General features: G+C 37.6%; 1 protein-coding gene and 1 long non-coding RNA gene across 2 annotated transcripts in view; one reads left to right on the top strand and one right to left on the bottom strand.

Annotated features, from left to right (window-relative positions):
• Window positions 1-13262, bottom strand: part of LOC113081044 (NACHT, LRR and PYD domains-containing protein 3-like) — a 68396-nt gene that overhangs the window by 32127 nt on the left and 23007 nt on the right. Inside the window, exon 4 of the mRNA XM_026253098.1 lies at window positions 6061-7855. Coding sequence (XP_026108883.1) covers window positions 6061-7855 — 1795 coding nt within the window. The remainder of the gene's footprint in view (window positions 1-6060; window positions 7856-13262) is intronic.
• LOC113081045 (uncharacterized) lies at window positions 10335-11172 on the top strand. The gene is made up of 3 exons (XR_003282077.1): window positions 10335-10403; window positions 10554-10638; window positions 11123-11172. It is a non-coding gene; the product is annotated as an uncharacterized LOC113081045 (long non-coding RNA).

Below are 13262 nucleotides of genomic sequence, written 5' to 3'. Positions count from 1 at the left end.
CAAATGTAAAAACAATGCAGTTCTTTCGATTTATTCCCCCTAAAAAAACCTGAAAAATATTATCAGCTCTTTTCAACATTAATAATAATAATAATAATAATGATAATAAATGGGGTTTATTTGGTAGAAAATAAGATTAAAATAAGAGAAAGGATGCCAAAAAATTTGCCCTCAGAGTGGCACAGTTGAATGAGAGGCTCATTATGCAGCTCATTATGCAGGCCTTTGTCTTCTCAGGTGTAAATCACAATGATATTCATGATAGTTGACGCCTACTCGCATATGACTTTTACCAACAAAAAGTGTTTTAGAAAATTTAAATCAATATATTGTTTTCTGTGAATGAGTAAACAAGATGATTTTCACATCATTCAGAAAGAAAAATTCTAGGCTACAAGTTCCAGTTCTCAACTTTTCCGGCAACCAATTTTATGTATGTGTTTTATTGCCTTATTCAAGTGATTTAACATTTTTAGTTTTTCACTAACCATGCATAACATTTTTTTTCTCAAAAATACAATCATGTACATGCATGCATTTCACATATTATTATAGCCCAGTTTGTGCTGATTACAGTGATATTAGACTTTACCCATTTAGATATTTATAAGAAACTGAAAAATGCACAAATGTCAGGGCATGACAAAACTTCTCAAGGCCCCAAAAATACCCTTAGACTCCAGAGGGTTAAGAAAGACAAAACGTTCTGTGCAAATGAAATGTTCCTCAAATTATTACAGTTACATTGATTTTAACATAGTTTAAGTTATCAGTAGAATATAGACTATTAATTTAATTATCAAATGGTCAGTAATATGTTCACACGATATGTTGTGCCGGATAGATGAACCGGGTATCCCTCACTAATCATCCACCCTCCTTATCCCGTTGTGCCACTTGTGCCGCTTCTTGACATGGGTTTAACGACTTATAAAAAATATATAATACACTTTTATATTAATGGTAAGGTACTTTACAATCTGAATTGATTGGCAAGCAGCAGCAGTTACTTCTGTTTAATGCAGTATTGATTGCAATTGGTTTATGTTTTAAATAAAAAGCAACCTATCTACAATGAACAGAGAGAGAGAGTTAGATACAGAATATAATGGGGAAGAAACGTATAAAAGGGCACCAAGCCTCTCGTCAGAGGAAGTAGAAGTTTTGCTGGACATTGCCACCAGGTCGGAGATCACACCCCTGTGGTCCACTATAACCTGCACGTTTATGGCTGCGTCTCCCTTTCGCAGTGATTCATCAATCACCGATGAATTGGCGATAGGGATGAGTGTGCCATCCACCAGGATGCAATCCCCGGCATGGCGCAGAAGGGCGTTGGTGACAGTGTGGACGCACCTCCACACCGAGGTCTTGATTAGGCCGCAGCCCTCTCCCACGCCCTCGATGAATCTCTCTGTAGCATTCTTTGATTCAATACAAGGACACGTTGGATTGCTGCCATGGTAGCTTACTGGACACAACCATGATTACCCATTTATAGATCTTTTAGAGCCAAATTGTTTGCCAGATTTTAAATATCAAAAAATTGATTGCCAATTCGCTTTAATAACATTACAAAAAGCCTAGGCTAATTACCACCATATGTGACCAATCACGGAAAGTAGGGACACAAGTCGGTTCTGGGGCATTTTGAGTTATTACAGACTTATTACAGATTCTGAAAGTGTAGTATCCAAGATTTCCAACGATGTGTAACACATGGAAATCTGATAATATTTGGAGAAGTTGTGACTATTTGAAGGTAGGCACTCAAAAAAGCAAAAAAGCAGGAAATAGCCTCTGAAGATTTGCAGTTCTCACTGCTGCGAGTGACAATGGGGCTCATTTAGATAAGCCATACCCCCTGCATAGCAACGACAGACAATGGGAAAAATCGGACCGCATACTATTAATAATAAAGGAGAATGTGCATTGTAAATGTCAGTAATTTATCTTTTTTGACTTTTATAAAAATTATTTAGAGGCTGAAATATGTGAGTTTTATCTTTTTATAAAAAATCTTTAATCTTTTCAAATGTGGCCATCATTTTTAATGTTATTATTTTAATGTTTATGTAAACAAAAAGTTTTTTTTTACAGGATTCTGTGATAACCGATGAGCTAGCTAATAACAATAGGTAGATATGGGAAGGTCTAAACATGGACTAAACATGAGATAACATGTACGTGTTCTTAGAATGAACTCACCCCATAAGAAACGATATAGCCTCTGATATCTTACGGCCCAACTCATCTGATGCAAGTCCAATACATTCTTCCTCGCCATCATTTTCGCTCAGTTGTAGATTAGGGATATTACAGTCTTATTATGCCGCTTTCATCGTCACTCAGATCGTCTTCAGAATCAGTGAGCGCTTGTTTATAAGCATCCGGCTTGTCGAAGAAATACTTCAAAACATTTTCGGTGTAACGGCCACGGTTCAGCTCGTCTGTGTTCATCTTTGCGGCGTACATCTTCAATGAATTTTGATATCAGCTACAGCCGGCCAGAGCGCTGCATACTAAGTAACCACGCTTCCCTCGGAGGGCGGGGGCAATAACAAAAGAAACAAAAGCCGGCTTATCCAGTATGAAAATACAGACAGACAATGAAACGCCCCTACTGCGTGCTTGAATCTCCGACAAACAACCTGATTTCAACCTCCAAATGTACGCTTTTAAATATACCAATTCTGCTATCTCAAACACGAAGAGGATTCTTTGTGATATCAACTAACAGATTCTGCAAAAAAACTAAAATCACCCATTTTGAAAAAAATTGCTTCTTTCTCATTTTGCTCGAAAGTTGTGCTGCCGACTTGTGTCACTGGTTTCCGTGACGGGTCACATATTAGTTCTGATACCACATAAAGTCAACTTCATAAATAGGCCTGTATACATTGCGAACATAATTTATAATGAGTCTTAAAATATAACATAAAATCATTGTTGAGCCACAACATTGTGAACATACCATAGTTTGACTTGTACTTCGCTGCGCAGGTTTCTAAAGACTGCTGTCCCGGGTCCACAGAAGGATCTGGTGTGCCAGCTTGTACAAGTCTGATGCCCGATGCTCGGGAAGAACCGAAGCTCGGGCTTCCGAACCCAGGAATCGGGCAGATCTGATGGGTAAGGTAGGAGATAAGGACGTGCCCGTTTCTGTTCCCTCAATCAGATCGATCTGCAACCTAACGAATGCCGGCGCTGCTCCGCCTCGACAAAAGCGGGACAAGTAGACCGAGGAACACTGGCGAAGGCTCCTTCCTCGAAGAGAACCCTCCCTTGAGAGCCGACTCAGCATGCTTCGATCTCAAGGAAAACACAATCTATAGGGCGATCTGGAATCGCCCTTCAAATGTCGTGTCTTTGCTTTGCTCTTTGGCATTATGTTGTTTATTGGGACAGACAACAATAAATAAGACTCACAAGACAGACTTCAGACATGCACACACAGAGCGCTTGCTGAAAGACAAGAAGCTGAAGTCAGCTGCGTGGCAGGTGCCTTTATGGCTTCCTGGTCGCTACGTCGACCTGCCCGGGATGTCACGTCCTTCCATTGAACAGATTGCACACAATATTCAGAGTTGATCTTGCCAAAGGCGTTTCCCCAAAGCGCTTGACGCAGTTCGAGTTCCAGAAGAGGAATTGTATATTCATTCATTACACAAAGATTGATATATTTCAAATGCTTATTTCTTTTAACTTTGATGATTATAACTGACAACTAAGGAAAATCCCAAATTCAGTGTCTCTGAAAATTAGAATATCATTTAAGACCAATACAAGATAGGATTTTTAGAAATCTTGAACAACTGAAAAGAATGAACTTGAAAAGTATGAGCATGTACAGAACTCAATACTTAGTTGGGGCTTCTTTTGCCTGAATTACTGCAGCAATGCGGCATGGCATGGATTTTCCATAGATTTTCTATGGGCTTCAGGTAAGCGAGTTTGCAGGCCAATTAAGAACAGGGATACCATGGTCCTTAAACCAGGCACTGTTAGCTTTGGCACTGTGTGCAGGTGCCAAGTCCTGTTGGAAAATGAAATCTGCATCTCCATAAAGTTGGTCTACAGGAGGAAGCATGAGGTGCTCTAAAACTTCCTGGAATACGGCTGCGTTGACCTTGGACCTCAGAAAACACAGTGGACCAACACCAGCCGATGACATGGCACCGCAAACCATCACTGACTGTGGAAACTTTACATTGGACCTCAAGCAATGTGGATTGTGTGCCTCTCCTATCTTCCTCCAGATTCTAGGTCCCTGATTTCCAAAGGAAATGCAAAATTGACTATCATCAGAGAACATAACTTTGGACTACTCTTCAGCAGTCCAGTCCTTTTTGAAGCGAGACACTTCTGACGCTGTCTGTTGTTTAAGAGTTGATTGACACAAGGAATGCGACAGCTGAAACCCATGTCTTTCATATGTCTGTGCATAGTGGTTCTTGAAGCACTGACTCCAGCTGCAGTCCACTCTTTGTGAATTTCCCCCACATTTTTGAATAGGTTTTTTTTCACAATCCTCTGCAGGGTGCGGTTATCCCTATCGCTTGTACACTTTTTTTCTACAACATCTTTTTCTTCCCTTCACCTCTCTATTAATTTTCTGAGTGAATGGCCAGCCTCTTTTGCAATGACCTTTTGTGTCTTGCCCTCCTTGTGCAAGGTGTCAATGGTCATCTTTTGGACAACTGTCAAGTCAGCAGTCTTCCCCATGATTGTGTAGCCTACAGAACTAGACTGAGAGAAAATTTAAAGGCCTTTGCAGGTGTTTTAAGTTAACTAGCTGATTAGGTGTTTTCAATATTGAACCTTTTCACAATATTCTAATTTTTTGAGATATTGAATTTGGGAATTTCCTTAGTTGTCAGTTATAATCAAAATTAAAAGAAATAAACATTTGAAATATATCAGTATGTGTATAATGAATGAATATAATATACAAGTTTCACTTTTTGAATGGAATTAGTGAAATCAACTTTATAGATAGATAGATAGATAGATAGATAGAGAGAGAGAGAGAGACCCTTTCACACTGCGATTCTGGAAAATACATGGGTAATGTGTCCCGGCAATTGTTTCCGGGTCGCTAGATTTTGCCCCTTTCACAATGTCATTGATTACCCGCAATATGAGCGTGCATTCACACACAACCTGTAAAGGTCCTGTAATGACATGTGACATCAGGATGTGACTTGAAATGTTCGAGTCGAATACAATAGGCAAGTTAACTTTCACTTAAGCTGGTGAACGATAGTGAGGAGCTAACTGATCTCTGCTTCATTACAGTTTGCACATTTTTTTCACATACTTCCTTCAAAACATCAGGTAAAAGAGTCAAATGATCATTCATTTAGTTCATTCTGGGACTGAATCCAGCAGTGTTACTAGGTCCCCAAACAGGGATCAATCTCGGAATCAATCCCGGGACGTGTTTGCATTCACACAGAAGGCAACCCGGCAATTTTCTGGGACCAATGTGCAGTGTAAATTGGGCAAACATTGTTTGTGTGAAAACTATTGATTTCACTTTTATGCCCAAAATCATTAGGATATCAGGTAAAAATCATGTTCCATGAAGATATTTTTTAAATATCAAAACGTTATTTTTGATTAGTAATATGCATTGAAAAATAATTCATTTGTACAACTTCAAAGGCAATTTTCTCAGTATTTCGATTTTTTTTTGCAACCTAATATTCTAGATTTTGAAAAAGTAGATTTTGAAAAATCTCAGCCAAATATTGTAAGATCCTAACAACTGGATCCATACATAAATGGAAATTTTATTCATTCAGGTTGCAGATGATTTATAAATCTCAATTAAAAAAATTAACACTTAAGACTTGGTTTTGTGGTCCAGGGTCACGTGTGTGTGTGTGTGTGTGTGTGTGTGTGTGTGTGTGTGTTTGTGTTTGTGTTTGTGTTTGTGTATGTGTATGTGTTTATGTCTTGACCAACAAGTCGCCGATGTGAAATGAAGAACCAAATAAAAAATCTACCAGTGTAGTATATAAATTAAAGCAAAGGAAAAAATGTATATACTCTTACAGTGCTCTTCTGGTGTTTTTGATTACTGGCAGCAGTCTCATCAGTGCTTCATCAGATCTTTTGTATTTCTGCAGTTCAAACATCTCTTGAGTCTCTTCTGACATCAGGAGCACAAATACTAGACCAGACCACTGAACAGAGGAAAGATTCTGTGCTGAAAGTTTTCCTGAGCTCAGATTCTTCTGAATTTCCTCCACAAAGTTATCTTTCAGTTCACTTAGACAGTAAAAGAGATTGATGGTCCTCTCTACTGATTTCTCCTTCTCTACTGTCTTTTTAATATAGTCTGCAGTGTCTTTGATGCTCTCTGTTTTGAGTTCTAGTCCTGGCAGTAATTCCTTTAGGTCACTCTGATTGGACTCAAGTGAGAGACCCAGAAGGAACCGGAGAAAAAGGTCCAGATGTCCATTGTCACTTTGTAAAGCCTTGTTGACTGCAGCCTTATGAAGTTGAAACAGTGGCTTTTTGGAGAGTTTCCATGACAGTTTTTCTCTCCGGGATTGAAGAAATAGGTTTGCTTTCTCATCTTTGTCAATCAAAATGGCATAGAGAGCGGCAAGGAATTCCTGAACACTGAGATGTACGAAGCTGTAAACTTTTCTTGCTGAAACAGCCTTTTCCTCCTGAAAGATCTGAGTGCATAAGCCAGAGAACACAGACACTTCACTGACATCTAGTCCACATTCCTCAAGATCTTCTTTGTAGAAAATCAAATTTCCTTTCTCCAGTTGTTGAAAGGCCAGTTTTCCAAGCTTCAGAATAATATCATCAAAAGACCTGGCTTTAGCTTTAGGATCATCAATGTATTTTGTTTTCATCTGCTGCATCTGTGAAAGCAAGAAGTTTGTGTACATCCCTGTGAGAGTTGTAGGTGTTTTGTCATTGCTCTCTTGAGCCAGCAGAGGCTGAAGAACAGTGAGAGAGATCCAGCAAAAGATGGGTATGTGGCACATAATGTATAGGCTCCTGGATTTCCTGATGTGACGAATAATCTTTTCAGCAACCTCAATAGCACTGTTATTTTTGAAGAATTGCTCTTTTTGTTCATCATTGAATCCTCGAACCTCTGTCACTTGATCAATATAGTCTCGGGGTATCAGACTGGCTGCCGCAGGTCTGGATGTGATCCAGATGAGAGCAGAGGGAACCAGGTATCTCTTGATAAGGCTTGTAACGATCTTACTTACTGTTGTTTTTTCCTGAACATCTGTAAACCTGTCATCCTCTATAAAGCTCAAAGAAAAGTGACATTCATCCAGCCCATCAAAGATGAACATGACTTTACCATCACCTTCAGGAAGAGAGGGCAGTTCTTCAGGACTAATGAAGAAGTATTCATGAAGCAGTTCCATGAGACTGAATTTTTTGGTGACCAGATTTAGCTGACGGAAAGGAAGAGGAAAAATGAAGGCTATATCCTGATTTTCTTTTCCTTCAGCCCAGTCAAGGATGAATTTACTGACAGAGACTGTTTTTCCTACCCCAGCAATCCCCATCGTAAGCACCTTTCTGTTTCGTCTACCATTATGGACTTGGAAAATATTCTTGCACTGGATTGGTGTGTCCTTGGCATCAAATTGTTTAATATTCATTTCAATCTGTCTGACCTCATGGTTGTTTACTCTTCCTCCAGTCTCATTCTCCACCATGTATAGATCGGTGTAAATATCATTCAGGTATTTCTGATGACCCGTCTCTGAATTACCAACCAATATCCGCTCACAGTCCTCTTTTAATTTTTTCTTCAGTCTAAGGCTGGTCTCTGTGTAATCATGAAGAGCAACTTCATCTGGAGCTGAGCCATGGAGAAAGAGGAAAGTAGTCAACAAAGAGTCTATTTACAGTTTAGTAACATCTCACTATTCTTCGATGAATAATAGCAAAAACTACTGCAAACAATATGAGTGGTTTAAACCAATTAACATCAGTCATTGAAATGCCATAAGATCAGACATCATCAGATATCTGAGCTAAACCTCTGTTGATTCTTAATAACAACTTTTGAAGACATTAAAAAATAAGACCAAACTGATTACGAATAAATAAATATGGTAATGGTGTTTTTGGATGTGTTTAGTCATTCTCTGCTGAGATCTTGAGAGATTTTATGTATTCTTTTATTTGCAGTTGATTTCATTTTAGGCTGCGAGGCTGGAAGTCAGTTGTTAGCTGTTGTGTTTCTGCTCGTTTCTTCTCTTTTTTAAAATTCTTTTCAGAATTTGATTGGCACCATAAGACTTTGATAAGGTTGGACTTCCGGAGTGAATGCTCGCGTGTACTTCTGCCGCTGCTCCTCATGGTTTAAGTTTGTTTGCTTGTTTATTTGAAATGTTTGATTACTATTGCCTTTTTCTGGTCATTTTTAACTACAAGGATTAAGGAAATCTGTGATTCAGTGATCTCTACTGACAGGTCAACCTGATGATTCCAAACACGGCATCTGATGACACTCTGTTTTCACAGAGGGAAATCAACAAATCAGTTTATTAACCACTATTTAATCCAAAGACGGAATAAGCAGCTCGGATATTCTCTGCACCTAACTGATTAAACTGACGCTCCCTACCGTGGCACTTGACAATGTTCCATTTTCTCAGAATAACCCTGGAGTTTGCATTCAACAATGTGGATTAGCTGACTTTTCATGTGGATTATATTTTATTTGAGTCATCATCCAGTGACATCGATTCTCCAATATACTGCTGTGGAACTTTTTTCATTACGACCCCATGTCACTAAACCACCACTGACCCTTCAATCGCACTAGGATATTATCTACTATCCTCGGCAGAAGTACATGCATCATGGGTCATGACAGAATTATATTTACGATGACACTGGTCCAATACGATCATTCTGGTCATCCTCTCAGCGCCCGCCAAAGAAATCAATACGGACTGCCGACCACAGTGTGCTGGCTGATATCACCCAGACTATTAGCATAGAATCTGGTACAACTGATCTTGCTTTTGGTTTATTTAATATTTGCTCACTAACAAACAAATGACCTCTTATTTATGATCTCCTGAATGACAGTAAGTTTGACTTTCTTTGTCTCACTGAAACATGGCAACAATCCCATAACTTAAATGGTTAAATTATTTTAAATTATTTTTCTGTATCCTTAACTTCTTAACAATCTTTTGAACCATGCTGATGGGTATAAATGAAAAAAATAAATAAAAGAGTTTCCACCAAAATCAGTAGAGTTTCTGGACGGTATTGACAAGTAAAACATTTTATTTTGTTATTATGTCCCTTTTTTTCCAAACAGCCAGTCTCCCTTTTTTTGCAGAATGCGATATATCTGCTCAACCAATCACAGCACACCATTCCACGCACTGTAAACGGTAACAACCAATCACAGTGCACCATTCCATGCACTCTAAACAGTAATGGCGGTCTGACAGACACCACTGATAAGCTACTACTATATATTGTAGAAACTTAATTTTCTGTAAAGTTGCTTTGCAATGATTTGTATCGTAAAAAGTGCTATACAAATAAACTTGAATTGAATTGAATTGAATGGGAGCACTTTGAATACACTCAACATCTTAGTTTTATTCCTCTAATTGGTACTTTGTGATAAACAAACATGGACACCACAATAAATCACATGTGATTGTCATCTGCATCTCATGTGATTGTCATCTGCATCTCATCAGTAAAGCCGATTTTGTGTACCGGTAAATCTACTAGTACCGGTAAATCTCATCACAGGCTTTTAGATGGAGCGACATTTAAACATAGAGCCATAGATCACTGACAAGTTGCTCTATATCGCGTTCATAAGATGAGTCGCATTCAATTATGAATGTGAAATTGCGTAGCTTGTCAGTGATAGTGTTTTTATTAATGCCATTTATTTATTTTTTGAAAACGAAATGAATATAACATGGCAAAGATAAATGCACTTTTGTAAGTTGAATGTAAGGGAAATATAATTTTAGAATTTTTCATTTGATTTTGTTCAAGTTCTTTTCATCATGAAATTTTCTTTTATTGCTGTAATTAATTTATAGCATTAAAAAGATGAACCGCTGAATTCATGGATATATTTTTAGTCCAGTGCCTGTGTAGCTGGTTCAAATATGAATATTGTTATGAACTTCATCAAAACTTATATTTTTGTGCTTCATATTTTTATTTGGAGTTATTATGGGGCATAATGTACATAATTATAGTGGGAACCGTTCATGCAGAATACTGTCTTGTATGGGGCACATATTGGTAACGCACATGATACCTCGTGTGATTGGCCTACAGCGCCTTCTTTAGAAGCACATATGCTGCTGACGAGGTCGGTTGTGCTGTCTCTCGCTCTTCAAATGAGAGCGCTGGTAAGGACATTCCTCCAAGTGTAAATGATGTCATCGATTAATTTCATGAAATAAATAATGTTTAAGTGTAATGTAAGACTGTAATGTCATCAAATTTAATGCAATGAATTGCATTTTGAAAATTTTACCGAGATTGGTTTTGCTTACTAGCTTTCTCCATGCTGTACGGGCAGACTGAAGGGGAGAGAAGGTGTATCCCAAAAAAAGTTTAATTGTGCTCTGTGTGTTTCTGCAGGTATGTTCGTTGTTTATTGTGTTCATACATTGAGAAATGTTTGAAATGTGTTTATGAAGTTTATGAGTTTGATAAATCCAAAAAAGAGTGAGGTCTGTATTCAAACGTGATGTTGTCAAAATTTATATATATTTTTTTGTGTGTAAAATGTCATTTTTGACATTTTTTCCCCCATTTAATTTATTCACTGTTATGAATAAGTGGTGAGGAATCTATATTTTAGATTATTTCATATGCCATATAATGATGACATGTATTTTGTGATTTATTTAATTTTATCTTTTTTTTTGATGTCTTATATTTTGTAACTGTTAATTGAGTAAATTAAGATCATTAGAAGCACATATGCTGCTGACGAAGTCGGTTGTGCTGTCTCTCGCTCTTCAAATGAGAGCGCTGCTTTCTCCATGCTGTACGGGCAGACTGAAGGGGAGAGAAGGTGTATCCCCAAAAAAGTTTTATTGTGCTCTGTGTGTTTCTGCAGACCTGCTTTTTGCAGAATAAAACATCCTGAGACCTCCTCCAGCCGCATTGTCTTCATTGAGAACAACAAAACACAACCAGAGTAAATCTGTTACACCTGTATATAACTATTGATTATGAGATAATATAATTAGTATTGATCAAGTTCAGAGGCTGTCATATGTGGATCAACTTATTATGTTGTGTATTTTCATCTGTTTCAATATGAAATGTAACTTTCATATTGATTCAATCAAATGATTTATTTCATTTTGAGATAAATAAGTATTATGGATTTATTGCATTTTGGGGTAAAAAAATTATACAATTATATAATAAATCTTTGTAAGTCAAAACCAGAGATGTATAAAGTACTATAGAACCATACTTGAGTAAAAGTACAAGTGCTCTATCAAAAAAGTGTCTTGAGTAGAAGTAGAAGTGCTCTTTAAGCACCACACTTAAGTAGAAGTACTAAAGTATTCAACATTTTTTGTACTTAAGTATTGCAAGTAGTCTATTTTAAAATTTACTACTCAAGTACTGAAAGTAAAAGTAGAAGTATTGTGTTATGAGCTATTAAAGAAAGTAGTCAAAAGTTTGAACATATTGTTTTTACTATTTCAAATGATTAACCTAAAGGACAACCACAATTCCTTTGACTGTAACTTCTTGTAAACAAAAAACGGTTACTAGGGTTAATTAGCCCAATTTGCAAAATGATGTCATTAATAACTTACCCTCATGTTGTTTCAAACCCGTAAGACATCAGAGGGTCATTTAGAATATTTTGAAGTATCGAAAATACATTTTGGTCCAAAAATAGCAAAAACTACGACTTTATTCAGCATTGTCTTCTCTTCCGTGTCTGTTGTAAGACAGTTAAAAACAAAGCAGTTTGTGATATCTGGTTCGCGAACGAATCATTCGATGTAACCGGATCTTTTTGAAACAGTCCACCAAATCGAACTGAATCGTTTTAAACAGTTTGCGTCTCCAATGCGCATTAATCCACAGATTAATTAAGCTGTTAACTTGTTTAATGTGTCTGACACTCCCTCTGAGTTAAAACAAACCAATATCCCGGAGTAATTCATTGACTCAAACAGTACACTGACTGAACTGATGTGAAGAGAGAACTGAAGATGAACACCGAGCCGAGCCAGATAATGACTCGTTCACGAGTCAAGAACCGTTTCTGTCAGACGCGTCCGATTCGTGAACCGAGGAGCTGATGATACTGCGCATGTGTGATTTAGCTTGAAGCAAACCGACACACAGAGCGTCTGGAACCGAACTGATTCTTTTGGTGATTGATTCTGAACTGATTCTGTGTTAATGTTATGAGCCCATGTGCAGTCAACGCCAATGACGCCATTGCATCGAGCGCAAAAGAATCGGTGAACTGTTTTCTTCAACTGGTTTATTGAATCGAACTGTCAGAAAGAACTAACGTTACTGGTCATCCGAAAACCGATGCAACCGGTTCTTGACTCGTGAACGAGTCATTATCTGGCTCGGCTCGGTGTTCATCTCTCTCTTCACAGCAGTTCAGTCAGCACACGCAGTCTTCTTAATCGCTTGTTTCGCTCAATGATGTGCCAGCTTCATCAAACCTGCCATCTACAGTTCTGGCAGTGGTTTGTAATGGAATGATTCGTCACATTTTTATAATTGTAACGAGTAACGATGCAGCACATAAAAAAAATATCGGAGTAAAAGTATTAAACTCAGCGAAAATATGTACCGAAGTAAAAGTGGAAGTAGGAGAAAAAAATAATACTCTAGTAAAGTACAGATACCGCCTTTTAGTACTTAAGTACAGTAGTGAAGTAGTTCTACTTCGTTACTATACATCTCTGGTCAAAACCGGGCTTTCATTTTTTTTTTTTTATGTTATTATAACCTAAAGGTGCTATGTGAAAGTTGGAAACGGAAAATATTGGATTTTATCTTGCCACTTTCTTGGTAAAGAAAACACATTTTTACTCAGATTAATCAATATGGATTTATTGTGTTTTGGAACCAAACTCTTCATATGTAGATATAAATATAAAGTGCCACCTATTGCTCAACCTCGACATCACAAAGCTCTGATTAAAGATTTTAGACTTTTGTAAAGCATTTAAAGGTACACTTAGCAAGTCAATGTCACTTTAAGT

This window comes from Carassius auratus, unplaced genomic scaffold, assembly GCF_003368295.1.
Source record: "Carassius auratus strain Wakin unplaced genomic scaffold, ASM336829v1 scaf_tig00032943, whole genome shotgun sequence".
In the NCBI taxonomy this organism is placed as follows: Eukaryota; Metazoa; Chordata; class Actinopteri; order Cypriniformes; family Cyprinidae; genus Carassius; species Carassius auratus.
The sequence above is the reverse complement of the archived record's forward strand: the minus strand, read 5'-3'. Positions and strand labels throughout refer to the sequence as shown.